Here is a 21,707-nt window from a genome sequence, read left to right as displayed (position 1 = left end):
CCTCAACTGTCTCTCAAAAGTATAACTCCCCAACCCCCCGAGCTTCCTCCAGCACCTCCTCTCTCCTCGACTGCCTCCAGGCACACTCCTATCTTCCTTTCCCTTCTTCTTCAATTTCTGCGCCTTTCCTCTGTCACTCATCCAGTGGAGGAAAACTGTCCCATCCCTCTGGTCACTTCTTCGAATGAGCCAAAGCTACAGCTGACAGCGACCACATAGCTTTTCAAACACAGGACAAATTAAATGGTCAATAAACACACCACTGGGCCATTTCTCTGTGTAGTTTGAGGAGGCACCTGTCAGTCAGGGGAAAAAAACAAGGTAACTGAGCATCAAACCACATCTTTCAGCCCCTACTTCATTGGCCTGTAAGGAAAAACACCTGCCAATCATGAAAAGTGTTAGGTCATTATGTTAAGACAGGCTATAACAGGCTGACAGAGTTATGACAGGCTGTCAAAGCTCAAGACAGTGGGGCAGAAAACACGAATGAGGAAAAGGAGGAGGACAAAGGGCAACGGGCTGCAAAAGAGGGGCCGGTGAACCAGAGTTTGACAGCATGAATTCAAAACTCATCCTAAAGACTCGAAAGTACATACAGGACTAATATAACTTTAAGTGTCTTTAAACTTTTCCAACTTACTAAACTCCCAAAACAACAGACTGATAAATATTTGAGAAAGTGCACTTTTCTTCACTGTCTTCTCTTTCTTCTCACCCTCCAAATGATGTCCTCCCCACCTTCACCAAGTGCTGGCTATTAGTGCATCACTGAACCATAAGGGCTCGGTAAAATGTTAGTTTTCAATATAAAGTGCCATGAATAACTGTTGAGAACTGTTGCTGTATAATTCTTCCTAGATTAGCGCAATCAGGCCGGCCAGTCTCGGTGAAACTTTGCACAAACATCTACACACATACAGGAATTCTCAATGTGTTGATATTTTTATTATGTTATCATTTTAATTATTTTAATTTTTCCTTGTAGTAAGTTCATTTTATCATTTCCCCGTAAATGCAATCTCATGTTCTCCATTTGTGGTTATTCCACATGTTACGCTTAATGTGCACACGTCATTTAACGGTCACCAAAATTTCTAAATCATTTCTAAAATTTTCAATCACCACTAAATGCAGAACAAACTAATTGAAAAATCTAACAAAGAGTTTTTCCAAACATTTAGTAATACACAGTAAAAATGCAATTTCGTGGTAATGCGTCCAAAATAAATCAAATATTTAACATGACAAAAACAGTTATTTTAAATGAGTTATTATTTAACTGTCTAATTCCTCTTGAACAGGTAGAAACACACAATTTAAGGTTCTGCCACAATTCTCTTTTTTACATATCAGCAAACTAGCATTGAAAATAAATGTTAAATCTAATTTAAAAAGTTAATATACATTTTTCTTAACCCAAACCAAAGCTTGAACCCCTAAACAGGTGCATTTGGCAAACGTTATGTCGAAGACTTTGAAAGTCGAAGCGGTCCCAGCGTGTGACCTCTTCGCTACCACTACCAATTCGCACACGCATAAAAAGAGCATGTGTAAAACAGAAGGGAAGCTCTGGGCATTTGCTTCCGCAAATGTGCTTTAACACCAATAACAGCACTGATTCGCTCTTTTTTTTTTTTTTGTCTAACCACTATTGCAGACCAGTGCCACAACTGATATGAGATGATGCAACAAGCTGAGACAGACTCTGAATGGCTTCCACTTAAGAAACAAACACAACAGAAGAGAAGTGACAGCGCACTGCAAATGAATGCATACTTGGGAGAAATGGAACGGAGAGAATAATTCAATCTGCAGCCACCTCCTCCAGTCAGCCAAGGAGAACTGAGCTGAGGGGAAGGCGGAGGAGGAGGAGAGAGGGCTGAGGCGTATGATGCCTTTCTCCCTGGGCAGGGCTAGGGTGGCAGGCACCCAGATAAGCTGGGGCCAACCAAAGATTAACTGCTTGCTCTGATGGAAGAGCAAAATAAAGGCAAGTCGACCTCTGATTCCCTTGGCCTCTCTGCATGAGTGTCCTTACTCAGTGGGGACAAGTGGTGGGGATCGTGCACAATAACCATGATGAGAATTTTTAAACAGTCAACAACAGCCAAGGCAGAAAGAAACGAATGACATTCCTCCTGTGTGGAATAGGAGCTGCACGACCCCTCACAGCCTTTCAAACTCATCCCTTTTTGTCTTTAGAGTCAGACTTTTCATTTTCCCGCAGTCTTTCACCAGAGAATCATACAATAGCTTTGGTGGGTGCACCAGCAAAAGGCTTCTCTGAAGATCACTTCTAATTGTCTAAGCCCATTCAGTGTTAAGCAGAGGAATTACAAAAAGACAGAAGTTTGCAGGTAAAACTGAGCGGTTCTGCAAGAACTGTAGTGGAGCCGTGACGTTGATCTCTTGGATCATTGCAGATTGAGTGCTAAGGCTCAGCAAAAGGTAGATCGTACCCATTAAACTTTCCTTACTGTTGGAGACCTGTGTAAATGCTTACACCTTCAAGAAAACAAGAACCACAAACCGCTCAGACAGCGAGCCTACAACCAGCAATGCAAGACAGTAGGTTTGTGCAATGAATATATTTTGGTATTACCTCCATATGGAAGATGGTTAAAGGTTGGGAGCTATGTGATTTTAATACTTTGCATCAGAGGAGTTAGCAAAACAGCCTTTTTATAGATATGAACAAAAAAGAACTGTCACATATCACACAGCTAATTATTGATGCATACAGCTTTGTCAAAACAACATAAGTATTAAATAAACTGTATCATAGTATTGCTTTACTGAACAAGGACAATACAGAGCAACTGAAACAATAATGGGAGAAAGAATTTAGGCATTGTGATATTCACGGATGTGTGGCAAACAGCTTGGACGACGCAATAATCATCTAATTCCTGGACCTGGAGGGATTTTCTAGAAAAAAAATTAATATGTTTTTTTTTGTTACTCCCAATCACAAACCCAAATTAACTGGAACTCATCTAGTGTGTTGGAGAGAACGTGGAGAAAACACAGCAGATTGTGGACACATTTTCTGGACTTCCATTCAACATTTTTGGAAAGATGTATCAGTATTTATTTGTAGGTATAAATATCCTTCTTTTTAGCTTGAACACATCCCACGTGGATTAAACTCTATGGATAAATACCTTCTAAAGGTCCTGCTGGCAGGTAGCAAAAAAAAAAAAAAGCCATCACAAAGTTCTGGCTTCAGAAAGACTGACCTATATGCACCTTGTTCATTAACAGTGTTAAAAATTTACATACCCTGGAACAGATGACATGTTCAATAAGACTCCAAAAAGAAGTGGGAGACAAAAGGTGGGAGAAACAGTGCTGCTATTCAGCCCTTGAAACAGACTTGTGTTAATCATGTGAGACGGGTAACAATTGTGTTTTATTTGGACCTTTTTTAAATTTTTGTTGTGTGATTTTTGTTTAAAATGAAACACCTAAATGGATCATTTTGGCTCCTCAAAAAAGCTATTATTGCTTAACTGATAAAACATCAGTACTTTGTGAAACCTCTACATCATCTGTGTTGTTGGATGCAAAAAAAAGTAAACTGTCTGCCAATTAGATTACACACATATATGCAGCGATATTTATCATCATTGGTGTGTAACATGCACTTAAGTAACCAGGTTATAATCTTCTAGTAGCATCCTTCTCAAACAAAAACGATATCTAACTAAGTGCATGTTATAGCCAGAGGTCTCAGACAGACAATGTGCTGTATCATTTTGAACAAAACTGAATAAAATTCAATGACATTTGCATTGACAGAGACAAAATGTATTGCTTTAAAAAGAACAGATAAAATTACACAAATGTAATCACTACATCCTAGGAAGAAAACGCATCTTTGTTTTAAAATATCAAATTAGCTTTATTGAATTGTGATTGTGACTGAATGCCCAATCAAATGCAGGTAAAAAGTGGTTTATTCTCTCTATGTCACATTAATGTATTCTCTGATTTCATGCACAGATTTCTCTCAGCATCTGGTTCCTTTCTATACCGTCTGACATCCTCTGTTGTGAGGTTGATACTTTCAAAAGCCTTAGTAAAGAGAAAATTGACTTGTCTGTCTGTATTAGCTAAGATTAACATAAACCTGGAGTTGTTGTATGTGTGCGTGCGCGTGTGGGTGAGTGTGTCTGTGCATGTATCTGGTTATGTAAGCACACCATACTGTGAAAACAGCCCTTGTTCTCGCGATCAATGGTCTGTCAGGAACTAAGAACTCCTTGTCAGGACACAAGCCCATTATTTGCCTTGTCCATTCCACAAGGAATAAAAGAAGGGGCTCGCTCAAGCAGAACCCGACACTCCATCACACTGGAATTAAGGCACAGCTTCCCAGGGTCAGAGACAGGCTATGGATATCAGGCTAGCATTCGGAGACAGGGATTATTTACCTCCCCATCAATAGCTACTTACAACACACAAGCAACATCCAGCCTTCCATTCAACGTCTGCTTAAAAGCAAAGACCTTGTCTTTGCCAAACATTGTAAATACGTCCAGTAATGTTCACTTTCACTGCAACAAAGTGCAAAGAGCCACTCAGGCAAAAAAAGAAAACAGTAGTGAATGAATATGTAATTATTGTAAAAACCTAATATTTGTGATTTGCACTGTAACTTTCCTCCATAGGAAGCACATTGCTTTAATGTCTCTCGGTTGATAATGCTGGCAGAGAATCAGTGGGGTGATGAGGAGGTTGCAGAGGTGAAGGGATCTGCCACAAGAGAGGGCTGGAGGACTAAAAGCAGAGTGGATTTCGATCTGCTTAGGATGGCAAACAATAATGATATATTTTATTTTAACAAATCATTTTGTCACTCTACAGCAGGGTCTCGCCAAGAAAAGCAGATGGTCACACTGTGCATTTTTGTCTGTCAAAATGCAATTTTCTATTTGTAGCAGGCACTATTTTGCACAGTGCTTATTTCATTTTTTTCATCCCCAAAGTGGTATTACATATGTTTTCGGTTTGATTGCTGAGGTGCTTTTCAAAGGCCCCTTTCATAAAAATGATCTTTTTCAATTGTGCCCTCTAGGAAAGAAAACAACGAACAGACAAGAGTACTACCTTGCAATAAGAAAGAAAAAAAATCGGCATTTTAGCACAGCAATTCCTGATTCGAGTGTGTCTGTCCTTTTCTTTTCCCTCTCTGCAGATACAAATTTGCACATGGGAGGCTGGAAATATATGTTTTATGCAGCTTGGCTGCATAAAAGCACAAAGCAGTCATTTCTATTCATTTGTCTCTCGCTGACGGGGAAATGAAGGAGTGAAGCAGATGCCACTGCTACGTGAACAAGTTGCTTAAACACAGAAAGCATTTTTCCCCCCCTTTCGAGAAGAAGTTGGATAATTAGATGCTGAATCAAACCCCCCCGCCCCAACCCCCACCCCTCGACTTCCTGCCTGGAACCCATATTGTCACTCAAATGAATGATTTTGATTCAGGCAGGAACACAGCAAAAAATATAAATCTTCTGCTGTACACTGAGATTTGTTTAGAAGAAAAAAAAAAAGCAGAACATTCAAATGGAGCTGAAAATTGTACATTCAGACCTAAAATAAATGTGTGCATTGGAGATGTGAAGAAAAGTGCTGGAGGCAGCATGCTGCCATGAAGCAGATCAGGTTCTGACATTTTGTCTAATGTGAAATGCTGCCAAGGAACAGTGGGTGCGATGTTGTGACCTTTATCAGTGGGAATGACAGAACGACCCAATACTATGGATAGAATAATCTAGAGATACGACAATCTGTTTTTACAACACAATGCCATGACCTCCAGTGTTCCTGCGGGTGCGTGTGTGTGTCGTTAAGCCCGCCTTCCCGTTTGTGTGCATCAGTGTGCGTGTGTGAGACCATGAGGGTTGTTGACCTTCTGACGCATCTGTAGTGGGCAGCGGCGGAGTGACGCTATCGCAGGTGTTTGCGAGCGCACGGGTGACTTCTGCTTTGAAGGTTAAACAGGAAACGGCAAATTCTCTCAAGGCTTAGACGAAGTTGGTCCGCCATACGTCGAGCGAAGCAAGTGTGTCCATTCACAGGCTTGCGTGTGTGCGAGTAAAAGAGAGCGAGCGAGAGAGTGCGTGTTTGAAGTGTAATAGCTTTGCTGCAGGTTGTAACAGATGGTTGCTAATGGAAGTTCATAGATCTGAATGACAGGGGCCAGGGGATTGGGGATGAGATTATGAGAGGGAATGTGTGATTTTGCGTGCATGTGTGTATGTGCACATCCATGTGTTAGAGTGTGTCTATCTCTGAGTACATATGCACAATTACTGTGGGTCCCTTAGAAAGTAGACCATTTAGTGCTTCTAGTCCTTAGATTTTGGTCCACACCGAACTCTAATTATCGCAGAGACTGTCAGATATTTACAGTGCCATGAGAATGAATTCTGATGTGATCCTCAGTAGCTCTAACATGTGGATAACACTCATAGTTTTGAGCTAAATATCCACATAATATTATGTGAATATTGATTAAAAATAGGCAGAAATTTGGGGCAGAAAAAATGAAATCAATGTTTTTGTGCCACCTTTAAGTTTGCTCATGATTGTTGGGGTTTTCTATGTTTTCTTTGTTTTATTGTAACCTTACAATATAAAGTACCTTCAGACACCTGTTATAGAATAAAACGTAATTGAACTGAATTAAACTTAAGCGTGCTATAGCACCATTATCAGGTCAAATCTTTTACTTTGACCTGATAATCAAACCTATGAAAGTTCCTTTTCAGCTTGACAGCTGAGCAGCTTTCACATCATTCAGAAAAATATGTGAATATGTTACTGTGACTTAGTGAGACAATGCTGGATAAATACAGCCACATACAAAAATACACATCTTATGCAGTAATGATTGGACTTTAAATGGACTTATTCTACATTTAAACTAAGAAAACCCAAAACATCTGGCGAAATATCTTTTTCAAGGGACTCATTGAGAGCCTGTTAAATGTGCTACTTATTCATTAATAAGCATTCTTTTACAACTACAGAAATTTGATTTGCCAATCACTGCGCACTGAAACTTTTCTATTTTAACCCAAGTAGAGCTCGCCCTACTTCCCCTGTTCTTCTCTAATGGGACCTGAGAGTTATAACTGCCTCTCCAAAGGCCTACAGGAAATGGAAAACCAAATTACTTTGTTAGAGTCTCCTCTTTAATTTAGTTTCTTCACTTTCTTGCAGTGCTTGCGGTGGTGGTAGTGGGTGGGCTAGGGTTGCAGTATGTATCTGTACGCCTCCTCCAACAGCATATACCAAATGTTTCATGCATGTTAAAGTTCTGACTGGTGATTGGGTTCATTAGTTATTCTAACCATCTGACCTCCCCACAGCACTGCTCAGACACAGTCATTATGAAGCCCTTGTAATTCATTAAGCCCCCTAAATGAACACAAGCCATACTGAGGGGTGCTTGCTATTACTGAGTGGCATGCTGTGCGTCAAGGAGGTTAATAATAAGTATGTGGATCAAGTTTTAATACTGTGATGAGGCCAGGGCTTCAGGTTAACTACTTAGAGTAGATTACGATAGATGAGTTAAAGGATATAAAATATAAGCTATAAAAATAAGACTGTCAGACAATATTGTCCATAAGTATTTGATTAGGCATTTAAGTAAAATAAACAAATCACAATACCAAAAATGCATATATCAATATGGATATACAATAAACAATGCTATGTATCTACATAAGAAGATGACTTCAGATAATAATCACAGCAGACGTACAAAAATAAAATTAATTTATAAATAAAATCACTTAAATCCCATCCCAGAATGGAGAGTAAGGGAAACAAGGCTGCAGGGAAATCTGCCTCCCCCCTCAAAGTGGGAGACAACTCCTTCATTTGTTATTGCATCATGCAAACAGGAGGGACATAATCACTTTCTGCCAGTGGTGTAATTCATTGCAGTCAGAACAGCTGGTGCCATACTGCCGCTAGTTGGAATGGCAGAAACTTTCGAAATCAAGTCTTTCAAGTGATCTAGAAACTATGGCGATACTTTTTTTAAAAAAAAATCTCTCTTCTAAAGGATGTATACAGTACAATTACAGCCACAGTGGGCGACGTACAACACAACGTAGCACAGAATAGTCTAGGTAACTGAAAAGAATCACCGGCAGTCGTACTGCAATCAGTAACCAGACACTTACTAATCCTTGAGCTCTAGTACCCTCTACCACTGAGGGCCAATCCAGATCCAAGTGACAGCGCTTGCTAGTCACAGCAGCTTCAGCAGGATTCTGATTTTTAGGACTGGTGAGCCTTTAAAAGACCGAGGGCTAAATTTAGCTGTTATAAATTGGTTATTTGTGCCGGATGCCTGTTCAATTAAAGCCACTCACTGAAGCATTTGAGATCTCGCTGGGATGATGATCCAAGTCATCAACCACAAACTCTAAGGAGGTGGTTGTACTCCTGATGTTACTGTGCTAACATCCGGAGTACAACCATCAGTAACAGCAATGAAACTGTTGATTTTTCTTTGTTGTTCTTTTGGCCCACAGTTAACTAATAAGCCTTTTAATTATACACTCGCTGGCCACTTCATTAGGTACATTTGTTCAATTGCTCGTTAACACAAATATCTAATCAGCCAATCACATGGCAGCAGCTCAATCTATTTAGGCATGTACAGAAGCTCAAACAGAGCATCAGAACGGAGAAGAAAGTTGATTTAAATGATTTTGAATGTGACACCACAAAGTCAAATAAGGACTACACATTTAACCTTAAAGGAGCAGAAAACCATGCCAGCTCACACTCCTGTCAGCTAAGAACAGCAAACTGATGCTACACCGCGCAGACTCACCAAAATTGGACAGAAGATTAGAAACCCACAGCCTACATGTGACCATGTCTTTCCCTTCAAGACAACTGTGTACCCATTTATTGATCACTGCTTCTAGCAGGATATCGCACCATGTCACAAAAGGTCAAATCATCTCAAACTGGTTTATAGAACATGACAATGAGTTCGCTGCGCTTAAATGACCTACACAGTCACCAAATCTCAGTCCAAAGAGCACCTTTGGGATGGGGTGAAACAAGAGATTCACATCTGTATTAACTGAGTGATTTCATCATGTCAAAATGGATCTCCAAGTTTTCAGAATCAGAATCAGAATCAGAATCAGAATACTTTATTCATCCCGAGGGAAATTAGGGGTTACAGCAGGCAGCACGCTAATGGCGCATGCGCACTCACAAAGGAGCCCCTTGCTGAATCTGTGCTATGAAAAATTAAGGCAGTTCTGAAAGCAAAAGTCCAATCTGGTATTAGCAAGGCATACCTAACTAAGTGGCCAGTGAATACTACATATGCCAGTATACAGAGAGAAATAAAAACAAAGCTCTGGGTAAATATGTTACTTCAAAAAAACATGCTGTCAGTCTCCAATCTTCATAAAGGCTTGACATCCTTTGATAAATATTTTTGAGCTGCCAGTTGGTTTTGTCTCCTCATATAGCGGATACAGCTTTGTGGTGGTCACAGAAGAAGAAAGCTGCTGACCAACAACTTGCTGCTGCCTTTTTGCAGTTTGATGACTGTTCAGTGTGAGCGGTAATTCGCGGTCTCTTTGGCAGAAATACCAGTGGGTATTTCAGATGTAATTTTTAAGCACTGTAAAAATGTCAGTATACTTCATTTTAACTCTGAGCAGGTCCAAATGGTCACACCTGTGTCAACACGTGCACGCTGACACTACTTTCAGCATGCATGTTGTCAGTGAGAGCCATGCATGAGAGTCATTGTCTTAGTGAATTATTTATGGATGCAATATGATGACAGATGACTCGGAGCGGATGATCCCTCCCCATCCCTGTGTCGTCTTGGTTTCCATGGTTAGTAAAGAGACGGAGGGCCATGCAGTCCGATTGATTAATTCTGTCAAGAACTCTTTTGTTTTCCCTGCACAGTGTCCAATCTGAGCTCTCCTGCAATCTTTCACAATCACTATCAGCATGACCGCAAAGTCGCAAAACATCTAAGTCAATGCACGCTCAATCATCCAGGTAAGGAAATCACAAAGAGCTGATTCTTTTCATCTGGACGTATAGGTGTAGCGTTTTCAGTGGGAGGATCGTTTCATCACTCATCTAAGTGGCTTCTTGAGTCTCAGCTGACTGCAGGTATCAACAACCTTATAAACAGTACATCTGCATAATGGCTGAAACTGTATCTCTTTGCAGTAGGTGACTCAGTCTGACACATTTTGTCCTGCTGTTATCGTGTGACTATTTGTGGAAAACTTTCTAAAGTTCTGTCATAAATGTGTGAGCTTCTCTGGACTCTAAATGTATGTAGTTAATATGAATTTCTGTGTGTATGAAAGACAACAGTTTTGTGATTTTCACCAGTTTATCACAAATTGCATGATCCAATTTAGTCCAAACTAACAGCAGACTGACTCTGTCTCATTGCGCCAACATTTTATTACCATCTTGGCAGACCAAAGTTGCTTTGAAGATGGCAGCTGAGACCATTTTCTCGTCTTCTAAGCAACAATTTCAAAGGCAACAAGATCACAAGTTCATTGCACATGGTCACAATAATTTTTAGGTCTCCAACCACTGCTTCCCCCAGTGTGACAGGTAGGATTAAGTCAGTCTATACAACATGTGATAACACACTGAACTGTATTACTGACACAGACGCTATCAAACAGGAAAAAAGTTTATATGCTGTGAATGCTGTAGATGATCTTTTAGCAAGACATCAGCAGAGCTCCTCGAAAAGCTATACGTCAGGTGTGAACGTGCCAGGTGGAACGGCATCACACATCAGTTTAACTTTGGTCAAAAAGATGCTTGTTGCACATCTGCTGTCAACTTCAGACTAAATCATATTGTGGCGGAGGTGTGGCTCAGCTGCAGGGGAGGTGTGGCGCAGTGAGCTCAAGGGGCGGTGCCAGCCAAGTGAGTGAACAGGTGGTGGTGATGGCACTGACAAGCTCTCTACTGCTTTTAGTGACGCTGGAGTGGAGAGGACAGGTCTTTCCTTCAGAAGGTGTGAGCAACGTGGAGAGAGAGCTGCCGTCAGAAGTGGCCACTTCACACATATTTGTTTTCCAGAGCAGTGAAGTGAGCCACAAATTATTATTGTTTTTGTCTTTTTTTTTACTTGAATTATATCTCTGCACTTGCTGCCTAAGTCTGCTTCCACTTTTAGTTTGTTTTTTAAACTTAATCTTTACACTGTCCCTTTGCTTTCTACATCATTTCCATGCTTTCATTTTCTGACTATCCCAACCCCAAAACTATCCCAGCAAAGTGTTGGGTGTGTTTCTATCAAACAGCCAGCAGGCCAGAGGCACTCATCCTTCAGCCTATAAGAGGTATTGGAATAGTTTTGAGATCTGTGTAATTGGATTAGACCAACCTTAGTCCCTTTTCTATTTCACCAGTCTCCTCTGTGAAATCATAACTCAAGAGCTTTGACAATGGTAGTTTTGCTGAGCAACAGCTGATGGGAATGTAGAATGATCTCTGCCTGTGGCTCGTGGCCTTGTCTTCCCTTACAGAGACTAAAAAGTCCCAGCAGAAGCCTGACTGACAGCTCGACTCTGCCTGTCTTTGACAGCATACAGGATATTTTCCCGTTTCAGCTGGTTCTAAACGGCCCCACTGATCTCAGGACTCTGTGGCAATGATATGGCGCATCACAGCGAGGGGCAATGGAAGGTATGAGAGCTAGCATCAGTCTGGGAGGTCTATCACACCTGTTTGGCTTTATACACATGACAGATTACATGAAGGGCTGTGTTCTCTTTGGCTGCTCTGGGTTAAAAGGCCTGTCAGACTGACACTTGCAGTATCAGTCAGGCGTGAGCCTGTTGCTCAGATAACACATGCACAAACATATAGGCAGACACAATGAAGATATTAAGCAGACAGACGTGCACATGCACACACTGGGGAGTTCAGATGCTACTGCAACATTTCAGTAAATGTGATCTCAGATAATCAAGCCAAAGTGAAAGTTTAAACAGTTACACAGTTACTCCAACCTGTAGCTCATCTTATTTGCATTTTTAGATGATACTAATTATAAATACTAGTTTGAATATGATCCAAATGTGTCTGATTCAGGGAAATAAAATGAATATGACAAGATCTGACAAATTAAAGGAAAAACCATAATAAAAATAAATAAATAAACGAATAAATGAATCCAGATTCATTTACACGGATGCTCTCCCTGGTACAAAGAGTTAACTTTGGATCATGTACTGGGTGGGGTATGAATAAAATGCAAAAGAGGCCCATATGATACTGATTTTATATCAAGATTGAAAGGGTAAAAAAATCTATGTCACATTGCAGAAGAGTTTCATTATTTGGGTTCTGATGGCTGAAGCTTCAACCTCAAAGAGTGCTCGGCTGGCCAGCGTGTCAATCGTACTCCCGACTTAATTGAAATCTCCATTTATAATCTATGAACACGGCTAGTGGAGAATTAGTGTAAATCGTGGTCCACATTTCACATTCGATGCGTGCGATACTCGTGAATTAGAATAACGGAAGATCGACTCTTCCTCAGGTGAATGAGAATGTCAGAGCGGGACGTGATCAGACGGCCAATAAGAAGAGTTCGTCAAAAATTACACCAAGAGGAATATTAAAGGAGGCTCGCAGTGCATACACCCCTCATTACAAAGACGAGTGCACATTTGAGAGTTCACTGGTGCAAATAAAAAGGCACTGTTCTACAGAAATGTGGAAAATAGTGATATGTCAAATGAGTCATCCTTCAACATATTCTTAACAAGTGGGTTGGTGCACGTGTGTATTTACTGAAACAACACTACAGGCTTGAACTGTTGACCGTCACGGTGAGAGAATCCAGCGCCACTGTTATACTGATAGGGTTATTTAGTTGGCACACTTCTGGCCCACTTGATCACTTATCAAGAATCAATGCAAGGTTGCTAAGAATTGATGACCTTTGTCCCTTGATGAAGCATTTGTATCCTAAAAGGGAGTGGTCTCGCCTGAGATTACGGTTTCACTGACTGCCGTGGATCTTGTGGTCACTAAATTTTTGGTGTTTCACTCCTGTAGAAATCCAGAGACTTGGAGAATTATTGTAAAGGTATTGAAGCTGGAGCGTGGAGCATGGAGACAAAACAGCCTAACACACTTTATTTTGGGGGTATTTTTATTTCGTATACTTGTTGTTTTAAAGCACCTTATAAATAAAGTTTATGCTTTTCTATTAAGGTGTCATTTGCCTTACTTTATTCTACAAATACAACATTAAGTAAATGTGCTTGTATCATCAGCTTATTATCGGAGAATTCATCTACCATATACAGCATGTTGAGTAAGTAAACTGCATGCTTACCCACAGAAAACTTTTCACAGTTTGTGCTCGGCATATAGACTAGATGACGCTACAGGTTATGTCACTAATTGGAAATAGCTAAATGGAAGTCTGTCAAGTGAAAACTGTTTTGATTTTCTCTGTAATGAAAAGTAAATTCTTGGAAATTATGCGGCTAGTACTCAGAAATTACCAGCGCATAAAATAAAGTGTTTCCAAAGTCTTCTAACATACATTAGTTTCATATGAGTACAAGTGAACAAGGACATCTTTTATATCTTCGAATGCGCATTAAGCAAAAAGTTGGAGCTCACATAAAACAGGAAAAAGTCCAAACACAAATACTTGTACCCCTCAAATAAAAAGTAACTGTCTAGATGTCAGGTTCAAGTCAAAAAGTCACTGAAATTAAAAAAAAAAAAACCATCAGAGAGAGAAAACTCTTGTATCAAATTTCAACGTACCTCGTGCACACAAAAAAAAGACAGCTTTATATAAAAATGTCCACCGGCAACATGCGAGCCTTTCAGCTAGCTGAAGGTTTTTGCCACATTTTAATTTTGGCACAGACCGTAGAATCAGATCATTGTTTGAGGAGATGGCTGAAGCCAGAGGCAAGAGAGGGAGAGCAGACAGATACATTCAAAGGAGGAGATTAAGACAAGGGAAGGAAAAGAATAAACACGGAGAGGCTTTTGACAAAAAAGTAAGTCAGCTTATATCGCTTCCATTTTTAGAATGGGGTAGACTGAGTACAGTGCACTTTAAATAATACATATTTAAATACCTATTTTGACAGTAGCTGTATGAACGCAGGCATACATCACGCTACTAGACATTAAAGTTAAAAACCTGAAGACCAAAAACATTCCATCTGCCATAAATTTCAAGCATATATTCATCCAACGCTTTATTTTATACACTTCAAACGCCTGATTGCCAATTAACCTTACAGGCATGTGTCAATGGCCTGTGGGAGGAAACCCACACACGCATAGGGAGAACGTATAGACAGGAAAAGCGTCAGCTGAGCAGGAGATTCGAACCAGGAACCGTCTTTCTGTGAAATGACAGTGCTAAACACTGCATCACCATGTTACCCAAATATACCTGTACGAGTGTGAGCTCTCGCAGGTAAAGAAAGTAAGAATTAGAAAACAAAACAAATAAAAACTCAGTAGACTGATTTATTTTGCTTCACACCTTTACAACTATACAACCGGAGCACTTAAATGAATAAATGTGCTGCTAATTTAGGAATTTAGGCCGAATCAAGTCAATGCTGAGCAGTGAGAAAGGCTTCGCTCTCCCTTATATATCAGTAACCAGTGTTTAGAGTCAATGTGCATTTTCTCATTAGTAATATAAACATGAATTACAACGAAGCACCCGAAGCATTATTTAAATAGGTTGCAGGAGAATAATTTCTTCGTGCACACAAACACACACGTGCGCGCACACACGCACACATTTCCTCATTTTTTAAATGTGTGGCAGGGAATATTTGGAACTAAATAACCATTACAGGGGGTAGAAACAGGCTGGAATATAAAACGCTGTCAACGGCGCGCTGAGCGGAGTTTGAGACCTTCTTATCTACAGACTGCATTAAGACATGGCTTTCACTTTCCTCCCTGTATGAATAATAAGTCCACATGAATTTATTTGCCCTACAGTCTTGAATTTTCAGTTTTAGCTAAAATAATAATAATGAAGAAATCATAACCTGCCTAAATGAAACATATTAGCTTGTTGCATACTTTGTGTTAACATTTATGTTTTATGATGCCATAATCACTCCATTTCTTCTTTCCCTTTAATCATCCGACTCCCTTTTTTTCCCGTCCACCTGCTTTCTTCTTCCGATTATTTTTTTTTTTTTTTGCACACTCTTTCTCTCCCTTCCTACCCCTCCTGCTCCCTCTTTCCTTCCCTCTCGCTGGCTGCTCATTTTCAAATCTATGAATTTCTGAACATCATTTTCTTGATTTTTCCACGCCTCAGGGAGACATTCTCATTCCAGACCTTCTCTTTTTTCACCTCATTTCCTCCCTCCTGAGTCTGAATCTCCCAGACAGGATGTGAGGTGAAAGCGTGGCCTGTGGAAGTTAGGGCGGGGGTGTGGGGCTTCAGTGTGTGTGTCCGTACATGTGCGTGCATGTGTGTGTGTGTTGAGGAAGGTGGAAGGGGTTAAGGTGGGGGGTATAGTCCAAAAAAAAAAAAAGATGAAGAGGGTTTTTGCCGTTCCAAATTCAATCCTGGACATGACCACAGGAGACCTATAGTTACGTTTTCTTCGCTTTAAGGATCCAAGCTGCAGAATTAACCGTGCCTTTGAGAAACTTTTGCTCCTTAGCATGAATGTGCCTCACTTCCCACAAGACCTCATGCTCTTAAAAGATATACACTTCTGCTCCTTCAGAGGACTTCATAAATATCACTGCTTTGGCCTTGAGTGACCGTATTTGGGCAGAGACAGAGGGAAGGAAAGCAGACAGTCCCTCGGTCACCTCCATCTTTAAATGATGTGCCATATGGACTAAAGTCAAAGTATATCTTGCACATACCCACACACAGTGTGCTCCATCTAAGGCAAGGTTTGGAGAACTACAGTAAAGTGCAAAATTCTTGAGCCAACACTTGTTTCTTTATATTTTGCTGGGAAAATGGAAATAAGGTGCAGCAATTTATTGAAACGTGCAAGTATAACTAGAAATGCAACATATAAAGCAAAAACAGTGTTTGCACCACTCTACGTGTGATGAGCCTCAAAGTCAACATTTAGCTCCGACTACTTTTCAACACAGCCTGAACTCTTTTAGGCAGCTTTCTTGTAATTGCTTTAAGTGGTCTTCAGGGATTGCTCTCCGGGCTTTTCTGAAGGACATTTAAAGCTCTTCTTTGGTTTTTAGCTTTTTTTGTTCTGTTCTCTGTCAAGATGATCCCATACTGCTTCAATAATGTTGAGGTCTCAGCTCTGGGAAGGCCAATCCATGACTGATAGCGTTCCACTGTGTGCTTTTCTACACAGCTATCTTTTTACTGCACTGACAGTGTGTCTGGATCATTGTCACTGTCTATTGTAACTCTATCCTGACCTCTTTACATACTGATGACAATTTGAATAAAAATGTTCAAATATTGATTCATCATTTTAGATTAATACCTCTTTAATAATCATCTGCTTGATGTAATAAGATTATTTTATGTCTGTCAAACTATGTTAATGTTTGGCTTTTTTTTTATTGCAACAGGGTAACAAAGTACCTTCAGATACAATTTGCTAAGATGTCTGTTATTGGGTTCATGTGTGTTTTATGATTCACAGGCCAGTGTTAAGTGGCCCTATCAAACTAAAACCCTTCCTCAGAAAATAGTCATGTACAGGGACTGAACAGAAAGTGAGTGAAAAAGCAGCCAATGTGCAAAGAAAACCTTTGAATGACCTTCAGGGAACCTGAGGAACTATTGCTCAATAGTTCTATTGCATTTAATTAAGAGCGAGAAAGTCTGGCTCCTTTAAACCAAACAGGAACGAGCGGTGACGAGTTTTTCACAATTTTTCAACATATTTCTGCTCAGCAAAAAAAAATACTAAACAGGAGACATTAGATTGGACTAATTCTGAAATGGTGGATTTTACAAACAGTCTTTTACTTTATCTCTGTCTATTTAAATTAAAAAAATTAACCGTCTCCACTTTCTCATTTACCTACTTGCCACTCATCTTCTTGGCGTTTATTCCCCAACCACCCCCTTCTCCTCTGGGTTAGAGGTTTCCCACTGGGAGAGTGAAACACATTTTTAACTAATCACAGCACTGCCTGAGCATAACAGTGGTAATAATTACATCCTAAAATGCGGGACATTGAAATGATAACCTTCTCACACACCATACAAACTATATTTCAGAATATACGCCTTCAACATTTAACAGAAAAATAAAACCCCTCAAAACTAATTTGAAAAACAAAGCATGAATACGGTTACCTCAGTTGTCGACAAAATATAATTAGCTCAAACTGTATTTTAACTGTAAAGAAAAACTATGCAGCTTTTTCCATCAAATTTAAAGAAAATCCGTTGTTTTGAAGTAAGTAGGAGGAAAGATTAACTGCAACATAAAAACAATGCATCATTTATAATGTGCAGGAAACTATTCAATTATGGATGATTGACCAATGTTTCTGTCAAGTATTTAGCATTTGTAGTCACAGCCAAAAAAAGACATCGTTATTGTAATGCGTGCCTAAAACTCCTTAGATCCATCACAGCTAACTCTGATTTACAAAAGCAGGAGATTCTTCAAGCAAGTCTTAATTAATTAAATTGAGCTTTCAGAGTGCTGGCACTGAAAAATATAACGGCAGCGGATGCATTTGTATGCACAGAAGGTTCACCTTTCAGAAGAATCTAAAACACTCACCATGTATGTGTGCAGTGGGGCATAGCATGTGTTTGTGCACAGGTGTTTTAATACATGTGGAGCATCATCCTCTTACCTCCAGGGCTTTTCTCTTGCTGTTGAGCAGCTTGGAGATGTCCCGTGCCACCCTCTCCACCAAATCCCTGGGGTTGTTTCGCTTGATTTCAAACTGGCTCTTCTTCTCGTTATAAATCTGCAAAAAGAAAACACGGGGAATCAAAGGTCGGGTTATTGGAGACATTTGTTTAATTAAGAGTATCACAGAGGAGCAGGTTGCCCTATTCACAATGTAGCACAGAGAATGGTAAACATTTACTATAGAGCAGGCAGTAAGGAACCTGCCATTACGCCAGTAAGCCTCGGCACTGTAGCAGAATTAAACACAGAACAGAGCCTTAATGGCAAAGCACTTAGCTAGCTGCATCTGGCAGTTAGGCTCAAATTAAATAAACACAAACTCCAGCGGATTCTCACCACTGGGTGAGCACCTTGTATTTCGACTGTGTTAACCCTTTAGGCCTCTAACTCTGAGACAAGCAGAGGTATTCACAACTTGCTGACCAAATATCTGCAGTTCAATCCATTGTGTTAGCTACAGATTAACTTTAATCAATCTAGATGCATAATTTATGATCACTAGAAGATTATGTGAAAAAGGGAATTGTACTTATACTAAATCAGCAATTAGCAATCAATCAATAACACTTAAAACAGCGACGGACATTGCAAAACACATAGAAAATCAGCTTCGGATGCCACCAGGGAATGGGATGTTTGATAAGGACGAATATACCGAGGTAGAACTGTGCATACTTGGGCCGCTTAAAGGGACGGTGCTACAGAGATTAGTCTGCTCCCCTGGAAGAATTGTGAAGGCTGACTCAGCAGCCAGAGCTCTCTATAGGATCTGTAGACTACAACAGAGCACCACCCGAGGGATTACCACTTATCCTGCTGCCCTAAGACACCACAAGACCCATTTTCACTCCATAAAACCATTTTGTATAGTTCTTTTGAAGGAAGCCCAAAAAGAAGCCTGTTGTTGTTGTTGTTGAATATGTTAAAGCAATTAGAGTCATGTCAGCCTGAAATGCTGCATTTGCAGGGTGTTTAGCTGGCCTCACTGGTACTACTGACTTCCTCAATCAGTCAATCACATACTGAAAGCTAAGAATCGGTAATAATTTAGTTTATACTAAACTCTTCATAAATAAGGACATATCACCGTGCATGCAAATCAATTATAAAATGAAGGTGCGTGTTAAGCTCCACAATACAGAAAAGGGGATCTGACGCAGCATGAACACAAGCTGTCATAACTAATTCAGGAGATGCTAAGATGTCTAAAATTAATTAGAAAATTTCCAAATCTTCTTAAAAACAGCAGTCAGCAGGGTGCAGCATTGGGCTCAAGTAGCTGCTTCTTAAATACTCATCATCTTGTTTTTAGAGATTGATTTTTTCCTGTTGTTTTTTCAGCAAGGCTTCAGACTGGTTTAAAATCAAAGGTGGCAGACCATAAAGTCAAGGTTAACGCAACCCCCACCAGATCATCTGATCTCAGTGATCTGTCAGCCCACATCAGCAGATGACTGAACTGAAGCCTTCCTATATTTCTACAGGGAGTGCAGAATTATTAGGCAAGTTGTATTTTTGAGGAATAATTTTATTATTGAACAACAACCATGTTCTCAATGAACCCAAAAAAGCTCATTAATATCAAAGCTGAATGTTTTTGGAAGTAGTTTTTAGTTTGTTTTTAGTTTTAGCTATTTTAGGGGGATATCTGTGTGTGCAGGTGACTATTACTGTGCATAATTATTAGGCAACTTAACAAAAAACAAATATATACCCATTTCAATTATTTATTTTTACCAGTGAAACCAATATAACATCTCCACATTCACAAATATACATTTCTGACATTCAAAAACAAAACAAAATCAAATCAGCGACCAATATAGCCACCTTTCTTTGCAAGGACACTCAAAAGCCTGCCATCCATGGATTCTGTCAGTGTTTTGATCTGTTCACCATCAACATTGCGTGCAGCAGCAACCACAGCCTCCCAGACACTGTTCAGAGAGGTGGACTGTTTTCCCTCCTTGTAAATCTCACATTTGATGATGGACCACAGGTTTTCAATGGAGTTCAGATCAGGTGAACAAGGTGGCCATGTCATTAGTTTTTCTTCTTTTATACCCTTTCTTGCCAGCCACGCTGTGGAGTACTTGGACGCGTGTGATGGAGCATTGTCCTGCATGGAAATCATGTTTTTCTTGAAGGATGCAGACTTCTTCCTGTACCACTGCTTGAAGAAGGTGTCTTCCAGAAACTGGCAGTAGGACTGGGAGTTGAGCTTGACTCCATCCTCAACCCGAAAAGGCCCCACAAGCTCATCTTTGATGATACCAGCCCAAACCAGTACTCCACCTCCACCTTGCTGGCGTCTGAGTCGGACTGGAGCTCTCTGCCCTTTACCAATCCAGCCACGGGCCCATCCATCTGGCCCATCAAGACTCACTCTCATTTCATCAGTCCATAAAACCTTAGAAAAACCAGTCTTGAGATATTTCTTGGCCCAGTCTTGACGTTTCAGCTTGTGTGTCTTGTTCAGTGGTGGTCGTCTTTCAGCCTTTCTTACCTTGGCCATGTCTCTGAGTATTGCACACCTTGTGCTTTTGGGCACTCCAGTGATGTTGCAGCTCTGAAATATGGCCAAACTGGTGGCAAGTGGCATCTTGGCAGCTGCACGCTTGACTTTTCTCAGTTCATGGGCAGTTATTTTGCGCCTTGGTTTTTCCACACGCTTCTTGCGACCCTGTTGACTATTTTGATCATTGTTCGATGATCACGCTTCAGAAGCTTTGCAATTTTGCATCCCTCTGCAAGATATCTCACTATTTTTGACTTTTCTGAGCCTGTCAAGTCCTTCTTTTGACCCATTTTGCCAAAGGAAAGGACGTTGCCTAATAATTATGCACACCTGATATAGGGTGTTGATGTCATTAGACCACACCCCTTCTCATTACAGAGATGCACATCACCTAATATGCTTAATTGGTAGTAGGCTTTCGAGCCTATACAGCTTGGAGTAAGACAACATGCATGACAACAGACATGTGGACAAAATACTCATTTGCCTAATAATTCTGCACTCCCTGTATTTGACAAATCTCAAATAGGGTGTCCTATTTAAGCTGCCCACAGTTACCGAACATCTACAAACTGCTTCAAAACCCACCAACAGCCCCGCCCCTCTTTTCTATGCTGTGTCTGACAGGCTGTCCTTCGTGTCTCCTCTGTACTGAGTGGTTCCTGCTCTGGCTGCTGCTACTCTGCCTGCTTCCGGTTATGAAGGGCAGAGAGATATGCTCTTCCAGAACAGAGGCCTCTAAATTGCTTCTAATGGAAATACCAATTTTCTTTTGACTAAAGTGCTCCTAAATGAACAGTAGTACTTTTTTTTAATGCATATCTTTTGTACACCAGTCAACCGCAAATGCTGACTATTACAGACTTTCCAGGGGTCCAACCTGCTATTATTGCATTGCCCCTGTGTGGTTGTATACTTTAGAACTGAGAGAAATTTATTAAAATATTGGATCTAATCTAATCACCCAGTATCTGCTGATATCTGGAATAACAGATGCAAAAATTTATGCACATAAACAAAACTAATGTTTTTTGCTCAAAGGTTAAAACTGAACGTTTACAAACCAAACACATATTTATTCAAGACTTGATGAACTTCCGATTTCTTGCTTGAAATTAAAAAAAAAAATCCATTTCTGTTGGATTGATGTGTTGCTGTGGACAATTAGGAAAGGAAATCACAGCCATCCATTTGATCCGTCTCTGTCAAGCTGAAAGCTGGGCAAGCAGCCAGACGCA

The 21,707-nt window shown here is 40.2% G+C and overlaps 1 protein-coding gene across 3 annotated transcripts in view; it reads right to left on the bottom strand.

Annotated features, from left to right (window-relative positions):
• Positions 1-21,707, bottom strand: part of cacna2d2a (calcium channel, voltage-dependent, alpha 2/delta subunit 2a) — a 178,077-nt gene that overhangs the window by 105,281 nt on the left and 51,089 nt on the right. For all 3 annotated transcript variants that reach the window (XM_004548657.4, XM_012918484.4, XM_076884120.1), the window contains exon 3: positions 17,890-18,006. In XM_004548657.4, coding sequence (XP_004548714.3) covers positions 17,890-18,006 — 117 coding nt within the window. The remainder of the gene's footprint in view (positions 1-17,889; positions 18,007-21,707) is intronic.

The sequence above is a fragment of the Maylandia zebra genome, linkage group LG5 (genome assembly GCF_041146795.1).
Source record: "Maylandia zebra isolate NMK-2024a linkage group LG5, Mzebra_GT3a, whole genome shotgun sequence".
NCBI lineage: Eukaryota > Metazoa > Chordata > Actinopteri > Cichliformes > Cichlidae > Maylandia > Maylandia zebra.
Note: the sequence above shows the minus strand (reverse complement) of the source record. Positions and strands in the feature narration are given on the sequence as shown.